Source organism: Eschrichtius robustus, chromosome 3 (genome assembly GCF_028021215.1).
Source record: "Eschrichtius robustus isolate mEscRob2 chromosome 3, mEscRob2.pri, whole genome shotgun sequence".
NCBI lineage: Eukaryota > Metazoa > Chordata > Mammalia > Artiodactyla > Eschrichtiidae > Eschrichtius > Eschrichtius robustus.
The window spans coordinates 172,430,022-172,453,576 of NC_090826.1; the positions used below are offsets into that span (position 1 = coordinate 172,430,022).

The 23,555-nt window shown below is 45.4% G+C and overlaps 1 protein-coding gene across 3 annotated transcripts in view; it reads right to left on the reverse strand.

Moving 5' to 3' along the window:
- The window catches only part of TGFB2 (transforming growth factor beta 2), an 81,163-nt gene extending 59,894 nt beyond the window's left edge, over positions 1 to 21,269 (reverse strand). For 2 of the 3 annotated variants that reach the window (XM_068541812.1, XM_068541809.1), the window contains exons 1-2: positions 19,836 to 21,269; positions 5,275 to 5,358 (exon numbers count right to left, since the gene is read on the reverse strand). In XM_068541812.1, the coding sequence (XP_068397913.1) occupies positions 5,275 to 5,358; positions 19,836 to 20,181 (430 nt within the window). In that variant the 5' untranslated portion in view covers positions 20,182 to 21,269. The remainder of the gene's footprint in view (positions 1 to 5,274; positions 5,359 to 19,835) is intronic. The other variant, XM_068541811.1, reaches the window with a different exon arrangement.
- Positions 21,270 to 23,555: the final 2,286 nt, after the last annotated feature.

The window sequence follows — 23,555 nt, forward strand, 5'->3', positions numbered from 1 at the left end:
AAGCCCAACTTTTCACTTCGCACAGGGAGAGATAGTTTGTCATTCTCCGAGGCCAACCGCGGTCACCTATGAGTTTAGTGCCTTGTGTCCCCGGTCACTGAATCAAGGGTGGCCGTGACTAGGCAGTACAGCAAGTACAGCCTCCAACAGCTGCCATTCTACACTTGTCAGCACAAGATGGGAGACCCAGGAGGCTATTTTCATACACAGAAGGGGGCAAAGATAGCGTCTTTCCCGAAAGGAAGGGGGTGGGTTGCCAATAACTCAAGAGTATTCATTTAAAACAATAAAAAATAAAAAAAAAAACACAAAACGACCAAGCACCATATTCTACATACAGAACCCACTTGTAGCCTGCCTATCACATTATCTGCTAAAGAAAGAACTCAGCACAAGGAAGGTCTGGTTGAAGTTCTTGGTGCAGCTTCACCACGACATAGACAGTTTTTAACATGGGCGAAATCTTTGTCTTTCCCCAACAGAAATGCAGCTGCGAAGTGCCTTTCCCATGCATTGCCAAGTCCAACTCACTGGGCTTCGTACTCCTCCTTGGTCACCCATTCTCAACTGCGCTATTCTCAATTGAACCACAGGAACCCCTGGGCTAGAACCACCCTTCTCCCCATTTTATGCAGAGGAAAAGCCCCAGGCTTTACAGTGGCCTCCAAGGCCCTACCTGACCCATCATTAACTCTCTAATCTCATCTCCTAGGATACTTCTGATCATCCTTGAGTGTGGAAGGAACGGTACCCACTGCTCCCTCTGCCAGAAATGCTCTTCTCCACATTGTCTCAGGCTGTCCCAGGCCCTCCTTCAAGTCTCTGCTTCCATGTCACCCTCTCAATGAGCCCTTCCACGCCCAGCCTACTTCAAATCGCAACTCACCTCCCCATTCCCCCAACGCTGCTTTTCTCCCCTATCGCGTTGATCAAATTCTACCATTCTTATCTCGTCTTTTGAACTAATTGTCTTATCTTCTTTCTCCAGAATGTGAAGCTCTCCCAGGGCAAAGTTTTCTGCTGTTTTATTCACTGATGACATCACTAGTGCCTAGATGGATGCCTATTACATAGCAGACAATGACCGCTGTGGCGTGAAAGGCAGTATCGTAAGAATGTCTTGTCTTTCCCTCTGTCTTCCCACGATCTCTGCATGCATTTGCCGTTTATCTTAAAACTCGATCTATATTTGTAGTGCATGTAGAGACCTTTTAATGGAAGGCTTGCTGGGAAGTAGAATGAATATGACCAGTCATCCTTTTCCTACTTCAATAGAAAAATGCTTTTTTCCCATTGTTTAAGTCTGCAGAGTGATAAGAGTTCTTATAATATTAATATTTTAAACTTCATGTTTTCTAGTGGTTACTAAGCGTGACCAGTATAATCCTAGGGTGGCTATGAAGTAACCACTGTAGTTAGCGCCTCTTCCTCTAGGTGTTAGTTGACTGTTACATTTACCCTTCACCACACAGCAAACAACCTACTTCTCAAGCCGGTAGAAATAACAGAGAAATCACTTGGGGCACAAGGACACTTTCTGGGCATGTTTATAAAAAAAAGAATAATAATTTTTTTTTTTTTGGTTTAGTGATACAGACCATGTAGAAGAACTGGCTGCTTCTTTAGTTGGATGGTCAAAAACACTACATAATATCCACACTGTATGGCTGGAATCAAAATACTGGATGGTTCCAAAACAACATCAAAATAACAGGAGGTCTAGGGTTGCACAAAGAAAATACCAAGTAATTTATCATTAACTTTTTCTTTTTAATATCTGGGTCAGATTTTCACCTGCTCGAATACCTCTGGTTGAAAAAAAAAAAAAACAAAAAAAAAAAAAACCCACTATTTGGAAAGAGAAAACTGCAGTTACTTGTGGCTGAGTTTGGCTGAGAGAGTAGAGTTTACATTCCATTGTTGGCGAGATCCTTACCCCATGGAATGTCTCAGAACAGGATTCAGGCCACGAAGAGGTCAGCAGTGCTTTGACCAAACACTACCTCGGCGAATTAAACATTATACATTGACTCAGACATTATCAATTATGCATCACTTACACGTTATACATTAGTTTCGAAACTCCCCTTCCCAATCCACACTTGAATGGAGGCGTTCACGCCCGTACGTAACACCCCAACTAGGCGTCCACCCGCCGTGTGATCACTTGCTTGCACATTCAGGGCCCCCTCTGTGGTGAACGGTGAGCAGGGGTTGTGTGTGAGAAGTGTAATTAGCCACAGGTCCACCTTGATATCTGCATGCGTTTGGGGACATGGAGAGCACAGGGTGAAAACTCAGCCATGCTGTGGATTCAGGGTCTCACACTTGCAGGACCAGCTGATCAAACAGAGGCCCCACTGGATCTGCATCCTTCAAGCTGAAGGACTTCGAGTAAACAGACCAGCAGAATGCGAGCATCCTCACCTCAGTGAGGCCGGGCTCACCTGTGCTGCCTCTTAAAGGTACAGACTCTGCAGCTCCACCCACCCCAGTGATTCTGACGCCGCAGGCCTGAGATAGGTCAGGGAATCTGCTTTTGATGGCCCTTCGGGACATACACATGCAGGCCACACTTTGAGGAGCCCATCTTTAAATCTGAACCAAGCTGACAAGACGCATCGCGCTCAGTAAATACTTGAAGAACGAAGCTGAATTTCCCTTCATGACTTCTAACCCATTTCTTCACAGAGAGACCGTCCCGACTGCTTATCTTCTGGATTCTTCTATCTCAGGAGAAAAACCTTCAGGCAGGCTCACCTCATCCTAACCTACCTTTTTGGGGAGAGTGAACTTAAAGGGAGAAAACTTACGCAGCGGCCACATGGGCTGTGAGGGGCAGGGACTGTTTCTTCCTCCAGGGGATTTGATGTAAAGCTGATGAACCATCAGCGCGGCCAGTCCAAGCAAGGGTGTCAGGACACATAGTGATAACTACACCCAGGTTAGAGACGGAGGGAGGAAAGCCAGAGGCGCCACGGGCCCGGCACTCCCTGCGGCCACTCCCAACATCTCCTTGGAATGGAGAGGCGGTTCACACAAGGTGACAGGGACGGCCCTCGAGCCCTTGGCACGAGCCAGGCTCCACTTAACGAGTGTTCAGAATCACAGTCAGCATGGAGAAATTCACCCTGACCCTGGACGCCTGCCCCTTGGCATCCGCTCACTTACATTTTTACTCAATTACTATTTCTAAGAACAGAGACAAAAAAAAAAAAAAAAAAAATGCAGAGCCCCACCGCTCAGCAGTCTTGAATGGAAGGTCTGGAAGGGTCCGCAGGGTTTCCTCCCAGGAGGGAAGCTGGGTGGGGAGGGAGAGGCTCCCACCGTAGGGAATCTGTGCGTCTCTCTCCCCCATCCTGGCCACACCCTCCGAGACACTCCTGATTTTCCCAGACTCAGGAGGGGCAGGGTGGGTTTCCAGTGTTTTTTCACCAAAGAAAGAGGGAAGCTTGCAGCGATTAAATGACCGAAAATAACCCCGAGGGAGAAGGCGTGTCTGAGGCCAAAAGCTAGGGTAGGCCTCTCCACTTGTTTCCTATGGGAAGAAAACATGAAAAGGAAATGAATCCAAAGCGGTAGGTAAGAGAATTATAAAATGAATGGGATGGGATTCCAAAGGGAAAGCAAAAGGAAGGGCAAAAAAATTAAAAATAAAATAAAAAAAGTTTGGGGTCTGTGTGGTGGAGGGCACCAGGGCCAGACCTGAATTCAGATTTTGGCTCTGCCCCTTTTGCTAGCTCAATGACCAAGGACAAGGTATTCACCTCTCCAAGCCACAGTTTCCTGTGGGGAAAAATGGGGATGTCACACTCGCCCTCCCCACCTGCCCACCCAGGATGACGTGCCTTAAATACCAGGGACGTAGTGGGTAGTCAACAAATGTTTTCCTTCTCTCATCCCTTTCCCTTGTCTTTTCCAAAAAGCTGGTGAGACCAAAAAAAAAAAAAAAATCAGACAATTAACTCCTTGGTTTAGACAGTGAAATAAAATACACATTTAGAGATGGAAAACCAAATATAATCTGCCTCGAAAAAGGGAACTTCAAAAGCATGGATCAAGCCATTCACTCTTTATTCACATGGCAGCTTCTAGCCACTCTGAGGCCTTCTGTACTATATTCTCAATAGAATCAGTTTTTGTTTTTCTTTCTTTTTTTTTTTTTTAGGAAAGCCCAGCTTAGGCCACTGTAAATAAACTATTTCATTTCTTGATTCCTTGATTCCTAAGAAGCAAGGTTAGGCAATGGTAAAGTCCACAGTAGGATAACCCAGTGAGTCAGACATCTACTGGGGTAATAAAAACATTTCTCTTGTCCTTATTTGGGACCTCCACCTGCATTTAGAATCAATATAATCCACGCTTCGTCAGGGCCTCAGAAGTGCAGCAGGAACCAATGCCAGGGTGGCGAGTCCATTTCCTCCCTTCCTGAATGGATCAGGGTACAACCTGGGCCAGAGTTCTTGAGTGTCAGGATCATCTAAGACCTATTCTTTGCTGTGGTCTCATGGCCCAGCATATAATAAAAGATGGCACTCAATCAAAGCTGGCTAAATTTATTAATGTTCCAAATCAGAAAGGGGTGAGACCTCCGGCTTCGGTGGCCCCCAAACTAACACGTGGCCCTAGCTCCGGGGAGTCTGCACTTGTTCTGAGGGTCAGGGCGAAGTGGCAAGCTCCCAGGTTCAGTCAACTGAAGCCTTGACCATGACCACCGCATTCTCTCATGCAACCCATTAATGGCAACATAAAGGTCACAATGATCAGCGTATGTTTCCCACAGGCCTCCCTCTACAACTTCAAAGGAGAGAAAATCTCCTTCTTCCCTTTCAGTTCAGTACCAGAAACATTCATTGAGCCACTGCTATGTGCCAGAAACAAGAACATAGATTCAAATAAGACACCAAAAAAGGACCCTTGACATTCTGGCCATACCATTCAACCCTCCAGAGAGTATCCACCCAGGGGGTCAAGAGATCAATCTGTCCAATCACTCGGTAACCCCTGGATCACACACATCTCATAGACCCACAATCCATTCTTCCCCATACTGCAATCAAGTCATCATATCACTTCAAAGCATTCATGAGTCTTTCTCATAGAAACTCTGACTATAAAACTGGGGGCACCTGTGTGACTGTCCAGCTACCAAGGCTGCACTTCGGAATTCTATTTTGCCTCTGACAAGCTCCCCCCAGGAGGCAAACAAACACTACAGATGGGTCAGCTATCACTACGGCAAATGAGGTATATAAAGCAGACGAGTGTACTCACCAAGGTACCCACAGAGCACCTGGGGCTGTCTGGAGCACAAGCTGCCCACTGAGCCAGAGGGTGTTGTAACAACTGGGCAGACAGCTAGGAGTTTTAAAAAGTACAGTCATTAGCTATTTTACTGAGGAGAAGCCTTGTACAGAGCTATACAAAGATTCAACGCAGAAGAGGGACTCAATGAACGTACTTATCATTCCCCCAGAAATAGAAGGTCCCCCCTACTCAGGGCCAGGGGACTAGGCAGGAGGGATCTCTGGGGGATTGTGGATTCTTGCCCCAGATCTTTTGGCATCCCTTAACCAGCAGTCAGGCTCCTGAATCCAGCGTTCCCTTTAACACATTCTAGTGTTAGAATAGCAATGTACAATTTATATACTGAAATGGTAAAAATATATACCTTGACTTATATGAAAGATGAATAAGAAAGGCCTTGACCTCTTTGACAAAAGACAGACTCCCTATTAAGAGTAAAACTCTGATTTTTGTTTGGTTGGCCTCGATTTCAGTTTTCTTAAAACCACCTGTCATCATTTCTAACCTGCACATGAAAACTCCTTCTCCAGTGATCAAAAATTCAAGTGTATATTGCTTTGGGGCTGCTTAGCTGCAGTTTAAAAATCTACGGCTCCTTGGAATGTATTAAAATATCTTCCGTGATAGTTTTGACATCCTGAAATTCTGAACTTTGCTTTTTTTAAAGTAAAGGTAGCAACTAGATCTTGTATATTGCCCACCATATTCTTGCAAACGAAAATACACCAAAAAATACCTCCAACTAAAAACACTGCTGAGTGTTCAAAGGCTATCCTATCTGTGATAGAGGCGATAATAAATATCAGATTTTTGCATGAGAAGATGTAGATGGACACCCTGCTCTGTCATTAGTTTCCTGGGAATCTCTGGACAAGTGCCTTGATGCACCCAAGCCTCTGCTGCTATAAAATGAAACTGACATCATGCTATCCCTGAGGGTTTTTGAAAGACTGAAGTGAGATATTTAAAAGAAACTGAGAAATAAAAGGTGCTCAAGGGATGTAATAATATTAGTTATCTAACTCATTTGATAAACTCCTGACGGCCTTCTAGGTCTGCATGAATATACTTAAAATCCATGCACCTTCCATTCACCTAGGGCATGTCTTCTAGAAGTAGCATGGCCACTATTTATACCTGACTTGAAAACTTCTTTGGACAAAAGACAAAAAGGTCTTGTGGATTCCCTCCCACCCCATACGCACCTCACTCCCCTTTTTTTTTTTTTTTTTTTTTTTTTGCCAGATTTGTACTTTTATCTCTCAATTTTAAAACAGATAAGGAAGACTTTTTCCATGCCCTGTAGCTTACCATCTCCAACATTCAGCCCACTAACAAGATCCCAGGGACCTATATTCACACTTGTGTGGATTCCACCTTCCAGTCAAAACCCTCTTTAATTGAGATGTGGGACCTGCATGGCCTGAATGGCCTGGAAGACGAAGGCCCAACACCCAGGTCTTGGTAACACGCTGCTATCATGTTGCCACCATATGCTGTTACCAGCTGACATCTGCTCACACATGTTCTCACCAATAAGCAACCATGTTGTTTATTTTTAGAGCCCTCTCCACAGCCTCACAGAGAGAAAGTTCCCTCCCATCACCCATCAGCAAAGACAGGAAGCTACAGACTGGGTATAAACTGTTTGTCACAAGATCAGCAAGGCACACAACGTCTTCTCATTCAGATCTGACCTCTAAAAAGAGATGCTGAAAGTTATCTTCAATAAAAATCTCAAGGAACGGAACCAGAGACAGGCAGGGTACGCAAAAAGCATCGCTTGGTTAGCAATGCTTTCTCTTCAGACTAGGGCCCTGTGCATTTCTTGGGGGGATTTCACTCCTTTTCCTGGGAAACAGCACCTTCTTCAGGCCAGTGGGTGTTGTGGTGCCAAAGAGGGATGCTTCTATTACCGGAATCCAGATCCCTGAAATCGCCCCAGGTCACTGGGGTCAAACGAAGTCTGTGGGGAAACAAGGCAAGCTAACTGTCATCATTTGTCGTTTCCAACTTGCAGTCCTCAAGTATGCACCTTTGGTTTACTCTCTCTCCGCCATCAAGCTACAGCATTAAAATGCTTTCTTTCCTCCCCTTCCTTTTTCTGTTTGTTTGTTTGGTTGGTTGGTTGGTTTTTAAGCAGGGCCAAAGAACAGGCTGCTCTGGTGCTGATCCAGTGCCTCTGAAGTTAAGCCCATGAACTGGGTGGAGAGATAAATGATGCGAATAGGGATGATTTAGGCCAAAGAAAGTAACTGTTAGTTTTCGTAAAAATCAACTTTCAACATCTATGTGTTTGAAGTGGCACTGTGGTATGCATAAAGTTTTTCAGATCAGTAAGGTTTGGCGTCCGTGTGAAATGCTTTTTAAAAGATGAAACCCTACGAAAAATCTGAGACATGAATAGTCCTAGAGAAATAAAAATTTTTAGAATTACCTGGGCACTCAGTCATGAATAATGGGGTACTCGTATGGCTCACATAAGTCAAAAGAGAAAAACAGTCCTGGAATTAAAATTTTGCATGGGGCATTTACAAAATAACTAAGAAACAATGAAGCTAATTATAAAAGCGTTGGGACTCATTTTTGCCTGTGATGACACAGCTAAGAAATAAAGCAACAAAACCCAAATACACAGTGTTTCCAGAGTGAGTTTCTGAACTACCTGCTTGGGAATCACCTGGCCTTCTTGTCAAGAGGCAGTTATCTGGAGCTCCCCTCAAAACTACGGGATAATAACCTTGGGAATTCCCTGGCGGTCCAGTGGTTAGGACTCCGCGCTCTCACCGCCGAGGACCCGGGTTCAATCCCTGGTCGGGGAACTAAGGTCCCGCAAGCAGCGCAGCGCGGCCAAGCAAAACAAAACAAACAAACAAAAACTACTGAATAATAATCTGGATGGAGGGTAGCAGGCAAAGGTTTGGGAATCTGCACATAGCACTCCAGGTGATTCTTTTGCTTGGTAAAATTCAAGAAGCACTGGTGTAGGCTTTTGTGACTTAGAGGTTAGAAAGGCCTTTTACAAAAAGCTCGTTTGACCTCAACACAACCCAACCAGGTGGATCACAGAGAAACCTTTCTCTCCTAAGAGCTGTCTGTTCTGAGTAACGGTTTTATGTAGCGTGAAAGCGGCTCTCAGTCAGAGAGAAAGCCATTCTTAACGCAATGATATCTTAAGCAGAATTAAATGTCGTTAAAAATGCTTCAGTAAACTCCACATCAAATTAGCCCTCCCCCTCAGTCCCTCCCCAGCCCTCCACCCAAACATCCTCCAAGCAAACATCTCTCCGATAACAGCAATTCTGGAAGTGGGTACTGTCATTTCCTCCCAGCAGTAGACGACAGTGAGTTTCTACTCCACTTAGAGAATCCCCCGTAAATGTTACTGAGAAAGTGCAAACCGCTGAGCCCCAGTGTTTAATGACTCGGGGTCAGCTTGGCTCAAGACCCTCTTTCTAGAATCCTGGTACAATTGCCAAAGAATGAATGAAATTAGACATGACCTTATACACAGAGTTTCATTATTGATGGTGATGTTTTCTGACAGTGGAATTCTTCTGAAATATTTCTCTCTACAAGACAAACCAGCACCTGCCACCTAATTCCGTGGAGGAGAAAAGCAAAAGTTGAGTAGGTGAAACAACGGCCGCTTAGGAGTGGGTTCACAGATGTGACCAGTGAACTCTACTAACACACTTAACAACCTAAGGCTTGATACTCCAGGGAGGTACAAATGAATGACTAAGTTACTATTCAGATCAAAATGACTGTGTAATAGACATATCTAAGGGTGAGAACTGCTGCCTTAGAACCTGAGGTGACAGCCATAATTAATTCTCCTTTGGTTCTGCCCGGCTACTTCCGGGTAAAAGCTCTTACCTCTGTTTCTCTCTCCTTAACTTCCAGAGCCCCAGATGCTAAGGTGTGAACTTGGATGTAGAAACACTTCCCCAACAGAAAACCCTGACAGACCTCCAAGTGGGCAGTTCCTTTACCAAATCACCCATCTTCTACAAAGAAATGTCCTCAGTCTGTGATTTTCCTCTTTTTTTCTCCTTCTAAAGTCGAATCAGAATAAGTCATCCACCTTCCCCGCCCCCCTTTGCCAGCCCCCTTTTTGGCCTGTCTCAGCCAGCAACTGAGTTATAGGAGTTTATTATAAAGCAAGAAGAAACAACTTCAATGGCATGGTCATTAAGTTGTCAAAGCAGAGTGAAAATGAGATTAAGTCAATGGATAGGGAAATAAATGACCCTATAAGAATAAAACCCCCCAGTGGAAGGAATGACAAAGTGACTGCTACGTGTGGTCTAGAGAGAATAATCCCTGATGAATTTGATCTAAGAAGTGCTGAATTCCCAATACTGAAGTGACTCCAAAACTTAAAAATTACCTTTCCCAGAAAATTCCCATTTATGGGCAGTAATGTATTTTAGCGCTCTTAAAATGCATTAAAAAATATGGTCTTCTCTTTTAGTTAGTGCTTCCCCTGAGATCTGCAAAGACCAGTGGACTTCTGATCGTTTCAATGTCTTTCTCAAAACCGAACTGTGCATTCTCGTTCACAAGCTGAAGTAACAAATAAGGATTCTTACAACAGCCTAAAGTTATGAATGAGCAGTTATTTGTGAACTAGCTTGTCAAGACAGATGTGGTATTTGTCAGTGTGGTGTGGGTTAGATAGCAAAAGCCAAAGGGACAGAGCGCCAAGGTCAAAGTCACAACATTTTTCTTTTTCTTCCTTGAGACTGAAAAGATGCTACAGCACTTCCTGAAACAAACATCTCCAAAAAAGCAGCCTTACTCTCCAACAGCTGCCCCATGACTCTCCTTTCAGAAACACCATGTCTCTCCCTCAGGAACGTCCTGCTTCCTAATTACTGACACGGAGGCCGCGAGGAAGGCCCGAAAGGAGAGTGGCAGTCTCTCCGTGGACAGAGATGTGTGCAACACGCCAGTGTGAGAGCAAACAGCTGCCTGGGGAGGTTGGAAATGCATTTGAACTATTTTCAGAAGGTCTGGGCTTTGTAACATCCAGAAAGCATGTTCCATTTGCTTTAAGTTCCTCAAGTTGTTGTGATTAAAGGAACATCTAAGCCCCACATTTTTGACTTATCAGGCAGAACCAAATCCAAGGGCTCATTTTTGAGAATGAAGGGATGGGGGCTGGTCCACATAGAAGAGCTTTCTGGGCACCAGCAGGCTTTCCCTCCTTCTAACAAGATGCTAAATCCAGTAAACTCGATTCCTCTTGGACGGCAACGTCTTCTCATACCAACGAAATGGTTTTACTCGGTAGCCCCAGGAAAGCCAGAATGCTACCCCACGCGGAGAGCATTTTGCTCTGCTAGCAGCTACCCTGGGCCGAGGACGGCCTCTCCTCTCTGACATCACCTCCTAAGTGTTCATTTCCTCCTCAAACCCTTTGTGGTGACTTCTCACCACCCTCTCCCCTTCCTCCCGCCCATCCTCCTCCGGGAGACTTCTACCCCCCAATGGCATTTTGCTGCTAGAAGTCTGTTTTTAAATGAGTCGCCTGACACCGAAGAAACTGCTGTGGCTGGTGCCAGGTCATGGAGATGCAGGGAGGTCCAAACGTCCTGGCTTCCTTCTCCACAGAGCCTCTCCCCAGGGGAGCGGGTGAGACAGGGGGCCTGGGAGGAGGGGCCGCGTCAGCCCAGAGGCACGTTGCCCACAAGTCCCTTCTGCGTGTTCGCCTTTTCTGAGCAATACCCTCCCCCCCATCCTTTGTTGGATTTCAGCCTCTAAGGCCCAGAAAGATAAAGAGGTGAGTGCTATGTGACTCATACGTGTACTCAGAGAGAGCCGTTAAAATAATTTTCAACATTTTTTTCCCTAGAAATGTAAAGTCCCTTTGAAACAACTGGTAACACCTTGAGATGTCAAAACAAAACAAAAAAAAATCAAAACCGGATATTAACGCACTGAGCATACACAGCAAGACACTCCAGCCGGGAGGAATCCGTGATGCGGACCGCCTGCTTCTGGTGCCAGAGGTGGCGATTACCAGTCGGAGGCTCTTAAAGTTTACTAAATAGAAACGTTTTCTGAGGGCAGATATCATGCTCCCACTTAATTTTATTTTCGATGTGCTTCCAGGCAGCACTCTGCTACATGCACGGGGACCGCTATTCTCCCAATCCACAAACATTTATGTGACTTCACTGATTTTGCATAGTTTTCGTATTTTCATACTTCTAAAATCCCGATGCCCTCTTAGAATCAATGGCACGTTACAATTAATTGGCAGTGATATTTCTTTTTAAGTGGCATATAAAATAATGGTGCACTGTAAAATCAGTAGCGTTTGAGATTCAGTGAATGATAGCTGCCGCATAAAGCAAGCCTATTAAGTGCCAGAAGCAGCTGCACTTGGCCTTTCTTTGCATGTCACCATCCATCCTCTACAACCCTAGGGGGCAGATATCATCTTCTTCATCGTTACAAGTGAACAAACTGAGATCAGCTTAAGTGCAGGCGCTTCCGCCTGGTCACCAAGCCAGTGATGGCAGAGCTAAGATCTGAATTCAGCAGGAAGCAACTTAAATGTCAACGAGGCAGATTTAATAACTTGCACCGAGACAGCCAAGTTGCTAATCCAAACAAGACCACATTTTAACAACTGCCATTGGCCTGGGGTAGGACTTCTTGTCTTTGATGCTCCCTCTTCCCTTTCAGCCTCTGAGATTCCTCTGGTGCCATTCCCTTTTATTTATTCTCTTTCTTTTACTTCTTGGGGCTGTCTGGCTCTCAAGTCTGTGCTCACTGTACAACACCGTCCTGCCTTCCTCAATAAATTAATCTTCTGCGAGAGACAAGACGAATCACCTATCAATCAAATTTATAAACATTTTGTGAGGAAAATGGTTGCAGTTCAAGATCAAGACAAGGAGACTTGAGAAATCACAATTTTTGTATCAACCAAGTGCAGAGATAAAAGTGGAAGACTGTGTTAGAGGCAAGAAGAGAGACCCAGGGTGGTAGGAAAGGCTTCAGAAGTAGATTTCCTTCTGGAGGGAAAGAATGCAGAGCTTCTATGAATGTGATTCCTGCCAGGTGAGGAGAGTCACCACCCTTTCATGGAGGGACTGTATCATTTTGCAAGAGGGCAGGAAAAGTCATGCTCTCCATTTCCTGGTCTCTATTTGGGGCCTCTATTACTTGTGGTACCTAAAAGTCTGACTTCCAGGAAGACATCGCTGATAGAAATAGTTATAGCCATGTCCTCATATGTCACAGGGAAAATACCAGTCTGGACCGTATAGGGTCACTTTTGAGTGTGAAATAAGTGCACGCATGTAAAATATTTAAAACTATGCTTGGCACGTAGTATGTACCCGATGAGGGTTAGCTTGCTTTCATCATCATCATTATCGCCATCATTTTCATTTTTATCTGCAAAACTGGAAACAGGAAATGAATGGTTCTGAGAAGCTTGTGTTGCCTTCAGCACGGGGACAAGATCCATCAAGAACATTGTCCCCAGTAACGGAGGGGAGTAGATTTCTGTCTCTCCGTATCTCCTGGTCCTAATGCTTTGAACTCTTGATCCTTCTTCTGGTAACTCAATCTCATTCTCTAAAGGGAAACGCTCATTCCTTTATTAAGCATTGACTGAGCAACAACAATGTGCTGTAAGAACAGAGATAAGTCAGAGTGGGTTCCTGTTCTGAGGCAGTTTACAAACCGATGAAGAAGACAGGTCAGGACACAGCTAGATTTTACCTACAGCAAAAGAAAAGAGGCTGAGATAGAGATGAATGTCAGTATTGTGAGGGTGCAGAGGAAGAGCCACTTAAATAGGACAAAGAACATCAACGAAGGTTTCATAAGGAGATGGTACTAACTAAACCTCGAAGGACATTTAAAGGTGTTAAAAGATGGATCTCTAAGTGGAAGAAATGACATAAACAAAGGGCTGGAGGCACAGGAAATAAAGGGCCCATTTGGGTAAAGGCAAAGAGGGTGATCTGGCTGGAGTGTAGTTTTCTTGGGGGGGGATTTAGTTGGGGGGCTGCTGAGCAAGGAGGAGGGGCCTGACCCTGAAAGGTCTTGGATATTATCTAAGACATCTGAGATCTTACCTACGAAGCCTAAATTCTCAAGGCCTCCCTATATGAGGATTAGATAGTGCTGGGCATGCTGGATTACCAGCCCTGCCAGTCTCTGTTCCCAGCCCCTTAGGTGGCAAAGGTCACCTAAGGACCAATCCGAGTGAGCCAGGGAAACAGACCCACTGAGTGGAACTTACTAAGAAATGAATGAGATGTTGGTCCCGAGACATCCCGGGCTGGTGGGAGTGGTCCCCAGAGCATCACTTTTAATCATACTCGAATATCTCTAAAATATCTCCTTTTAATAATCTCATAATCAATGGCACGTTATAGTCAATGGTCAGTGATATTTCTTTCTTTGTGGCACATAAAATAACAGTGCACCTTAAAATCAATGGTGTCTGAGAATCAATGGTTAATAGCTGGCATGCAAAGAAGGTCTACTAAGTGCCAGAAGCAGAGCTCAGGACTTCTTTACACAGGTCATGGTCAGTGCTTTGCAACCCTAGGAAGCCAGCATCTCCTTCATCTTTACAAGTGAAGAAACGGAGCCATGGTTGAATGAAGTTCACCACCCTGCACACAGATATTCCAGAAGAGAGAAGAACAAGGAGGCAATTTAGAGCCTGTGGGGAAGAGGTCAAGGGGGAGTGCTGATGCAGAGTCAAGGCCACCAAGCCAATTCGGAAGCAAGGTGGTGGTCACAGTGCAGTGTAGTTCTAACCTATCAGAGGCTAGAAAAGAAACAAAGCCAGTGACAACCACCAAAACCCACTTGTGACTGCAGCATGAGGCGAATTTCTCCCAAACACAGGATGGAAACAAGCTTTTCAGTCTAAACAAACCCATCAGAGAATCCCTAGCATGTGATTAAATTGAAACTACCTGGAGAACACTGAATTCCTAGGTTAAAAAGTATCTTTGTTTAAAGACTATTAAAAACCCAAAGCACACCATATGGTTTCAAAATGACAATGGAAACGTTTGTTTATCTCGGCCAGAGGCACATTTCATCAAGCTGTTCAGAATCTGCAAAGTGGATCCACCCTTCGGCAGTCGGGCTGCCTAAGGAGAGCGAGCACATCTGGCAAATCCACATCCTCTCTCCAGGATCCCTCAGGACCGGAAATGCTGCATCAAGAGAGCTGACAGGGCTGTTTCCAGAGCTCTTCCCTGCAGGCTCTGTGCTCCTGGCTCACCTTAATACTGAACCTGTAAAGGGCTGGGGGTGGCGGCGGGGAGGGAGGAGTCCCCCCAGATTCCCACCTCGGTGGTCAGCTTGTACGTCTCTCCCAGGGCCAGGCTCTTCCACTCTATTTTCCCTACCCTTCTAAAGATGCAGCTTGAAGTGTGTTGTAATCTCTGGGCAAAGGCCTAGGAGTCGTGACCTCCTTTGTTCTAACCCAGATTTGATATGGGATCAACAGTGAGTCATTAGCCCTTTTCTCACATCTCAGTTTCCTCTAGGAAACAGGATCTGTCATTCTTTCATATCTTTTTATATGAAAGATGCTGTGACTGGGTTACATCAGCATCTCTTCACCAGGGAGAAGGCATCGTTCAAAAAAGTGCAGCTCCTTGAGTAGACCCCAGGGGTCGCTGTGGAGACACAGAAGGCTCCCGGAGCCTCTGCCAGGTCAGCTGGTCCCCATCTACCCCTCCAGCTTCACAAAGCCCAGCCTCCATCCAGTGGGGACTCCTCAGGAGAGGAGACCGGCCTCCCTTGGCAACAAAGACGGCCCAACTGCTTCAGTTATAACCAGTATATCTCTTTGAGGAGTTTTCCTAGACTTTGAAAAGTAAAAGAAAGAAAAGAGAGAAAATCCTGGAAGAGAACGTAGCCTAAAGTTAAATGAGACCACAATTAGGCACTAGAGTTAGTACAAGCAATGATGCAATACAAGTGGGGGAATTAAAGTTGGGTCTGCTGTGTGTTAATAACTCAATCATTGGGGAAGTCTAGGGAAGGGGTTCAAATCTGTCTCTCTCTCTGTCCCTTTTTCTCACACATCCACAGAGAACCCCTCTCTGTCTCTCTCTCTCTCTCTCTGTCTCTCTCTCTGTGTCTCTCTTTCTCACACATCCACAGAGAATCTGAAAAATAAAATCCCTATCACTTTGCTGTGTACCTGAAACTAACACAATATTGTAAATCAACTATAGTTCAATTTAAGAAACAGAAAAAAAAAAAAAATCCCTGAACATCAAGCAAAAATAGTACTATGTTCCAGCAACTGCTAATATTTTCCTTCATCGGGCAATTGGCTGATAGTCCAGCAATGTGTACACAGAAAGATATATCCGTGAATAGAATGTTAAGTTGCATGCCCCCCAAACCATAGTGCGATTGATATTCTTTCTATCTTCCTCAATTTCACTTGGAAAATTACAGGGGAAATAGAAAAAGAGATTGCTTGGTATTAAATGTTTAGCATTTATGTGAAACAATTACAAAGGAAACCTCACCGTAATGTCTCAGGCTGTATATTTTAGTTTATCTAATTCAATATGATAGAATAAACCAACATGATTATTTACTTTCTTCCATTGCCGAGCTTGGAGATTCCACTCTTCCTTAACATGAGCTGCTTATTTTCCTTGCAAGGAAAATCCACGATAATCCCTCACTTCTTTTTTCTCTGTCCTGACTAACATCACATTGCTGCTGACTGAAGTTACAGATGGGTGGAGCGACACCCTTACTTAGGCTAAATGAATGGGAACTTTTGATGCCTCTAATTTAGGCCCTTTAAGATCATAATAATAAGGTATACACCATACCAAAGAGTCAAATTCATAGTCCCACTTGCTTAAGAAAACTTTCTGATTATCTTTCTATTCCATGTTAACGTCCTTTAGATGATAAAGATGTTTTACTTTCAGATTATTACTTTGGAAATGGTACTACTAGCAGAATTCAGCAACTGCAAATAAATCCCAGGGTTACTGGCTTTCTCCACGTGGGGATTACCGACATTTGGAGCTGGATAATTCTTTGATGTATGGGGGTGGCGGTGGAAAAGGGACCTTTCCTGTGCGTTCTAGAATGCTGAGCAACATCCCTGGCCCTTCCACTCCCAGTCATGACAACCCAGAAAGTCTCCAGACATTGCCAAATGTTCCCTGAGGGTGTGGGCGGGAGAAGGGACAAAATCACCACAGTTAGAACCACAACACGTGCCTGATCTGTTACATGGAAAAGAGAGGCGAAAGAAAGAAAATAAACCTTTTTGTCTCTTCCTTTTTTTTTTTTTTTTTTTTTTGACTGTCGAAGGGGCTACATGTTTTAATTGTTAATCATTTGGATTCTTACTCTGTTATGTGGAATCACTCTTTCTAAATTTCTAAAGCCCTGTACAGTGTCTTTTGAATAGATGTGCTTGAAGTTCAAGTGGATTGTCAAAAGGACGAGAAGTCCACTAATTCCCACTGGGTAAAGTATGGGTAAACCTTAGCATAACTCCACTTTGAGCCTTAAACTAACAGCATGTGAAAAGATCAATACGAATAAATTCAAAACTAATCAGATCCCTTCTTCAAATGTTGACACAGTGTTATTTATATCCCATAAATACCTTCTTGACTAAAATTCATCCTAGGAGATTGGCACCTGGCCAGTTCTATTCATATTTACTGTATTTATATAGTATGCTGGGCCAAGGATAATATTTAAGACAAAATATGCCTGAAGGCATATACAATATCTCTTATATTTTTACTTTTAAAACTCCGCATTGCTAAAAACATTTCGCCTGAACTGTATAAAATGTCCTGCAAAGGGCTACCAACAATCTGTAATGATATATAGCTCGTTGAGTATGATTAGAACATATTTGTAATATTTGAGCTGAAGTCACTCCCTGAAAGCTAATAAGTTGGTGGTAAAAAATGAACCAGTGATCTTTCCCATGCCTTCATCTCTGGGGCTTATGACCCGCTGCGGATTCCCTTCAAGAAATGACAGGCACACTTGCTCCCCACCATCACTTCAGGGAGGATTGAGTTAAAAGTTAGGCGGAAAGGTCCTAAAGAGGGAAAGCTGGTATATAAGCCAATGCTGTCCTTTCAGTTTGCCCTTTAAAAATATGGTGGAGTGATTTTTTTTTTCTTTTCTTCCTTTTTTTTGGAAGGGTTCACTATATTCCAGTATAACTAGAAAGTACTGGAAAATCAGTTAACCTACTTTCTATAAAATTATCCACAGTCCTAGCACAGTAGTATCAAATCTGCTATTAATAAGGCTTTCTGCTCCTAAACTTCCTTTAAGGCTTTAAGAAGCCTGTACTCTTTGTAGGAAGACTGATAGTTTATATTTTACCCTGCACTGATCGGAGGCTTTCATTTCTCTGGTAGCTGGGAGAGGAAGCAGAAGGGAATCCACACACCCACCTGAGATGCCGACCTCTGAAACCCTAATAATTTGAGCATTTTTTCCGATTTGGTGATGATGATAATCTTGCGTGGGATCACCTCAGTTCTTTAGACTGAAGAGTGCTTGAAAGAACAAAGAATGAACACCCTCTTGGGTAATTTGCTCTCTCCACACCTATCTCATGAAGGGATCAGACCTCCTCTCTGTTATGAAAGTGCCAGCAATTCATGAGAGCTGTTGCAGGTAAACATTGAAGGCTTGGCTTGTTCTGGTTCTACATAACATAACTGCCCCGCCTGCCCAAATTCCAGGAGAACGGTTGCACGTGCTAGAGAAAGCAAACCGACTCAACTCCCTGTTGGGTCTCAATGATTTTGGACTAATTACAATGAACTTTCTTTCCTAATTATCTCCTTGGCTCCACCCCAGGTAGAAAGCTTTCCTTCACTCCCCGGGGGGGAATCACCAGGGTGGAGTGTATTTATCACCACTGTTGTGGATGGTGATGTAATTACAATAATAAAATCATCCCGCTTGCCAGGATCTCCTGCTTCAGCTCTGCTCTTCAACAAGAAGAGATGATGATGCAGCAAAACAGAGGTCGCCAGGAAGCCTGGGGTTGGATACTTCAGCTGACAATCTGAGACCATCAAATACAAGGCATGGCAAGTCCCGGAACTACGACTTGTCAAACTAAATATAAATATTCAAAAAGAAAAGCACCACCCTGCAGTTAGAACCTCTAGGATAAAATTACCAAGATGGCCATATTATCTCTGTAGGCAAGACGCAGAGACGTTGTGAAGGCAGCCAGGGAGTATATAGGGCATGGAAAGGGGAGGAGAGAGATGGGCAACCAATGAAAAGTGTACGACTTGGGATTTGGAAGAGGCAAATGTTGGAGCTCTTTTTTTTTTCTTTTTCTTCTTCCTGGTATTTAACCCTCTCAGGCATCAATATATGCTTCTTCTTCTTTTCTTTTTTTTTAAAGAACTTGGAAATCATTCTAAGCTAACTGCCCTCTTCCCTTCCCCTCAAAGAACTCTTAACAATAAATCATTCACTCCCGTTGCTACTGTATGCCAGCTGGTTTTGAGGACACTGCCCTCAGAGAAGCCAGTTTAAAAAAAAAAAAAAAAAAAATCGGCTGTCTTCTACGCTGAGATTTAGGAATGCAACGAAGTGACTGCAGGAAGCCTATGAAAGGGCAGGGAACACCGGGCTCAAGAGTGAGAAAGATAAACGATAAACGCATAAGAAAAAGGATCTGCTACACCGGCGATTTTAAGAAGGCAGGTTTGAGTGAATTCTGAAAAAAATAACGTGAAGGGAAAACCCTTTTAAACGTAGTCAGCAACGAAGCTGTCCTTTCTACCATTCCAGGTGAAATCAAAAGGGGACGTGGTTACAAGATCTCGCCTTGGGGGGAATGTAAACACCTCGCCGAGGCAGGAGATTCAAGAATTGAGGGGTTGGAGGTAGGTTTTTGGAGGGGTCTCCAGATCGGGTTTCGTCTTGGCGATGCTGACATTTTTCGGGGAGTTAGAGACAATAGGGAAGGCTTGGGGAATCAGCTGATAGGTCGGCACGGAAAGGGGCGCCTTCCGGAGAGGCTAGTTTTGAGCCACTTTTTTTTTTTTTTTTTTTTTTTTTTAACCCCTCGTGCACCAGTTCGGCGGGCTTCAGGCCAATCGGAGCAAAGAAAACAAACCCACCAAGGTTTCCCGGTTTAACGCGGCCCCAGGGAGCGCCTCCAAGTTTGACAGAGGAGGGCTGACTCCTAGCCGGTGGCCGAGTCGAGAATTCCAGGGAAGAGAAAAAAAGAGAAAAACGCCTTATAAAAGACGGGGGCGTTGGGGGAAGGGAGAAATGGAGAAAATTAAAAGTCGCAAGTCCACGTTTTAAAGCCTAACGTCCTCAAGCACACAACTGGCAAGGAGGTGGGTGGGACGGAGGACAGGAGCAGGGGAAGGAGCGAGCTGGGACCCGGAGAGGGCAGGGCGATCCCTGGAGTGGCTGCGGTTCTGGAAGCCTCGGGCAGCGCTAAGCCCCGGGGAGTGGAAGCGGGGAGCGGTACTTACTTTCCGAGGGGAAGAAGGGCGGCATGTCTATTTTGTAAACCTCCTTGGCGTAGTACTCCTCGTCGCTCCGCTCGCGCTCGCAGGCGGCCGCCCTCCGGCTCGCCTTCTCCTGGAGCAAGTCCCTTGTGCTGTTGTAGATGGAAATCACCTCCGGGGGGACCTCCTCGGGTTCGGGGTAGTCTTCTGGGGGGCTGGTGAGTTTCAGCTTGCTCAGGATCTGTCCGCGGATCGCCTCGATCCTCTTGCGCATGAACTGGTCCATGTCGAGCGTGCTGCAGGTAGACAGGCTGAGCGCGACCGTGACCAGATGCAGAAGCAGAAAAGCGCTCAGCACACAGTAGTGCATTTTTTTTTTTTAAGGTGGAAAAAAATTTTTTTTAAAAAGTAAAAAAGTAAGAAAAATAAAAAGAAACCAACAACTCTCAAAGTACAGATCAGGTAGATTTTTTTTTTTTTTTTTTAATGCGAAACTTTTGCAAACAATCGGGAGTCAATGTCCGAGAGAAAAAGCTATCTTGCTTGAATTCCTTTAAAAAGAAAAGGCAAGTCGTTCCCCAAGTGGAAATATTAATACACGACGGGCAAGGGGGAAGCTTCACTTGGGGGAGTCAGCAGAAGTTTTCTTGGAGCGACGAGATGGGGGGGGGGGGGAAAAAAGAGACGAGTGGCTATTAGGCAGAAATAAATTGAGGAGGAGGAAACGGAGTTCAGTGTGTCAGTTTCGGGTGCGGAGTGGCGGATCCGAACTCGGCTCCTCCGGCCAAAAGGGAAGAGATGAAAAGGTCCCGGGGCTGGCAGCGGGCGCGCCGGCGGGAGGGGCGCGGGCAGCGCTGTCAGGGGGGCGGCCGAGGCCGGCCGGCTCCAATGTATATATTTAAAGAAGGAGCGGCGCGGCCCTGCCTTCCACTACGGCGCTGAGAGCAGGAGCAGCAGCAGCTCCGGAGCGGAGGAGCGCACACGTGTGTGAGTGTGTGTGTGAGTGTGCGCGCGCGCGCCCGTGTGCGCGCGCTGGGAGCGAGCCCGGCCCGCGGCGGGGAGGCGGGAGCGCTTCGCGCTGCGCCCGGGGCTCGGCCGGGTCCGGCGGGGGCCGCGGAGGCCGCGGAGGGAGGCGGCGAGGATCCTGCTCCCGGAGCTGCGCGCGGGGGCCGACACCCCGACCGGCGCGCCGACCCGCCCGGTCACTCCACGTTGCCGCCGCCGCCGCCGCCGCCGCTGGCGAACGCGTCCGGCCTCCAGCTCCCTCCTTCCGCTCCTCCTTCTCCTCTCGCTCCAAACGCCAACCCGGCAACAGACGAGCGGCGGCCGCCGCCGTGGCTTTCGCCCCCCGCGGACCGCAGCGGCAGTCCCGGGACGCGCCGACAGGGGAGTTTTATTCCTAGGGGGTTGCGAAGGGGTTCCCTTGGACTCCCACCCTTGCCCACCCACTCCTGGTTTCTCTCCCACTTGGGCTTTCTCGCTGAGGGTAGCAGGCACTTGGCAGCCTGCAGTAGATCCTCTCCTTTCTCCTTTCTGCGGCCAGGCAGCCCCTCGGTTTGCCCCCGAATGGCTCCCTAGACCGTTATCCTAGGTTCTCCATCCCTCTCGCCAGGCCTCCTCCACTTGCGCTCTCGCTCTTCCCTGTGTGTGTCTCTCTCTGCCTCTCTCCCGGTCTCTCTGTATCTCTCCGGCTGCCTCTGCCTGCCTTTCTCTCCCTCCCTCTCTCTCTCTCTCTCTCTGGTCGGGAGCTTCTGGAGCTCCCCTCGGAGCGTACCTTCTGCTGCCAGCAGATAACATCACGATCCTGCCTGGGAGGAGAGATTTATAAGTTCTCTCTGAACCACGTGTTTGCCTTCAACAAAGTGACGTGCTAGGATTACAGTCAGAAGTCCTCTCGTTTACTTAGACCACGAGCTCTCCCTGAACCGTTGAGGGGGTGTGGAAATGAGGACGGCTGTGGGGAAGGGAGGGAGGAGGTGGAGTGTGCGCCCTGACAACAGTGATTTATGGTATTTACTTTATATAGTCATTTTGGACCCGTCTGGTGAAGGACATGCGATCAAGCCTCCCATTTTTACTTCGTGTGGCTCGCTCACAGCCTCCCAGATGGGATCACTTGCTCTAGAATGGAAGTCTTCCCTCCTGTATTGTACACACACACACACACACACACACACTCTCTCTCTCTCTCTCTCTCTCTTATGCAAATGAGCATCAAACAGTTGACTCTGGGCCAGGCCAGCCCTGAGATAGGTCATCCAAGCTCCACCTCCTAGCTTTTTAGTGGAATCATTTTCTGAGATTCCAGAGCACCGTGCTGGTACCTCTATCCTAAAGCTTATTTTATTATGGTTTGTTGTTTACAGCCTAGTTCTGCATTTGACTGTGAACGGCTGAAAACAGAGCTCTCTCTTTTGCACCTGGAGAATGAATTATATTTATTTTACTGTTTGAATGAATGGCTATCTTAATTTGCTGCCTAAGCCACTTCTTGACATGGCTTTCTCTTCACCTTCTTCCCCAGCTAGACTTTAGCAATCAACTTCATTCCTTCCACAGGATATATCCAGGAAGCTGGGATTTTAAGTGTTTGATGTCGCTGTTATACACTACTCATAACTTGACATTTTCTATTTCAACCTAGTCCAAATTAGATAAATACAAAAATAATTCTTGCCCCTGTTCACTTTTCCATTTTTCTTTTACCTTTAGTTACTCAAAGTCAACATTTTCATTTCATCATGACGGTAGCCATACAGACTAGACAGATGATTTAAACTGGAAACTCTGTTGAGTTTTCCCCCAAACTCAAAGCCACTATATCATTCCCTAGTTCAGATGTTCCTTTTATTATAGAAAGGTCACAAGGAACTTTCTCTAACTTTTGGAATTTACACTTTCCATGTGTATGGGGCCTATATCATTAGTAAATAGAGGGGTGGATAGTTACAATAACAGTAGCTAACACATATTACACTTAGTAATGTGAGGCAGATCGACAGATGTATATATATGGTCATTTAATCTTCACAACATTCTAAAGTAGGTATTATTATTATTATCATCTCTATTTTGCAGATGAGGAGGCTGCGGTACAGAGAGGTTAAGTACCTTGTTCAAGACCATAGTAAGAGGCAGAGCTGGATTTTAAAATCAGAATGTACTGTCTATGTTCTTATCCACTACGTATTTCTAAGAAGCACTGGTACCAGAATATGTCTGACAAACAGGGATTGTGTGGTGAAGTTAAGTTTGAGAGATACTGGGTACTCTCTTGCCTTCTTACAGATTCACAGTTTCCATCATGTTAAAGGCTCTGAGAATCTTACAGAAAATAAAACTGTTTAACTCTTTTAACCCAGCATATCCTGAACTCCCTTGAACATGGGATTGTTTCCTATGAAAACACATCAGAAAACTCTGGAATAAAGGAATTGTTCCAACCAACTTCTGAATAATTCTGAAAATTATGTGTAAATCAGCATTAGCACGTTCCTTTCCTGGAGGTCAATTTCAAATTGAAGCAACTTGAAAGCAGTTAAGTATACTCAAGAGGCTGCTATGGGGCTAGTAGTTCCACCAAGTTGTCATCCCTTTTGAGTTGAGTTGAGTTTGAGAACTGCACTAATCTAGCTATACACAAAGGGGAGAAGTGACTGTTCCTACACGTGGGGCAATTATAGGACATAGAGCAGAAGCTACTGAGTGAGGATGCGGCTTTGGAAGGTGGCTGGTTACCTTAGG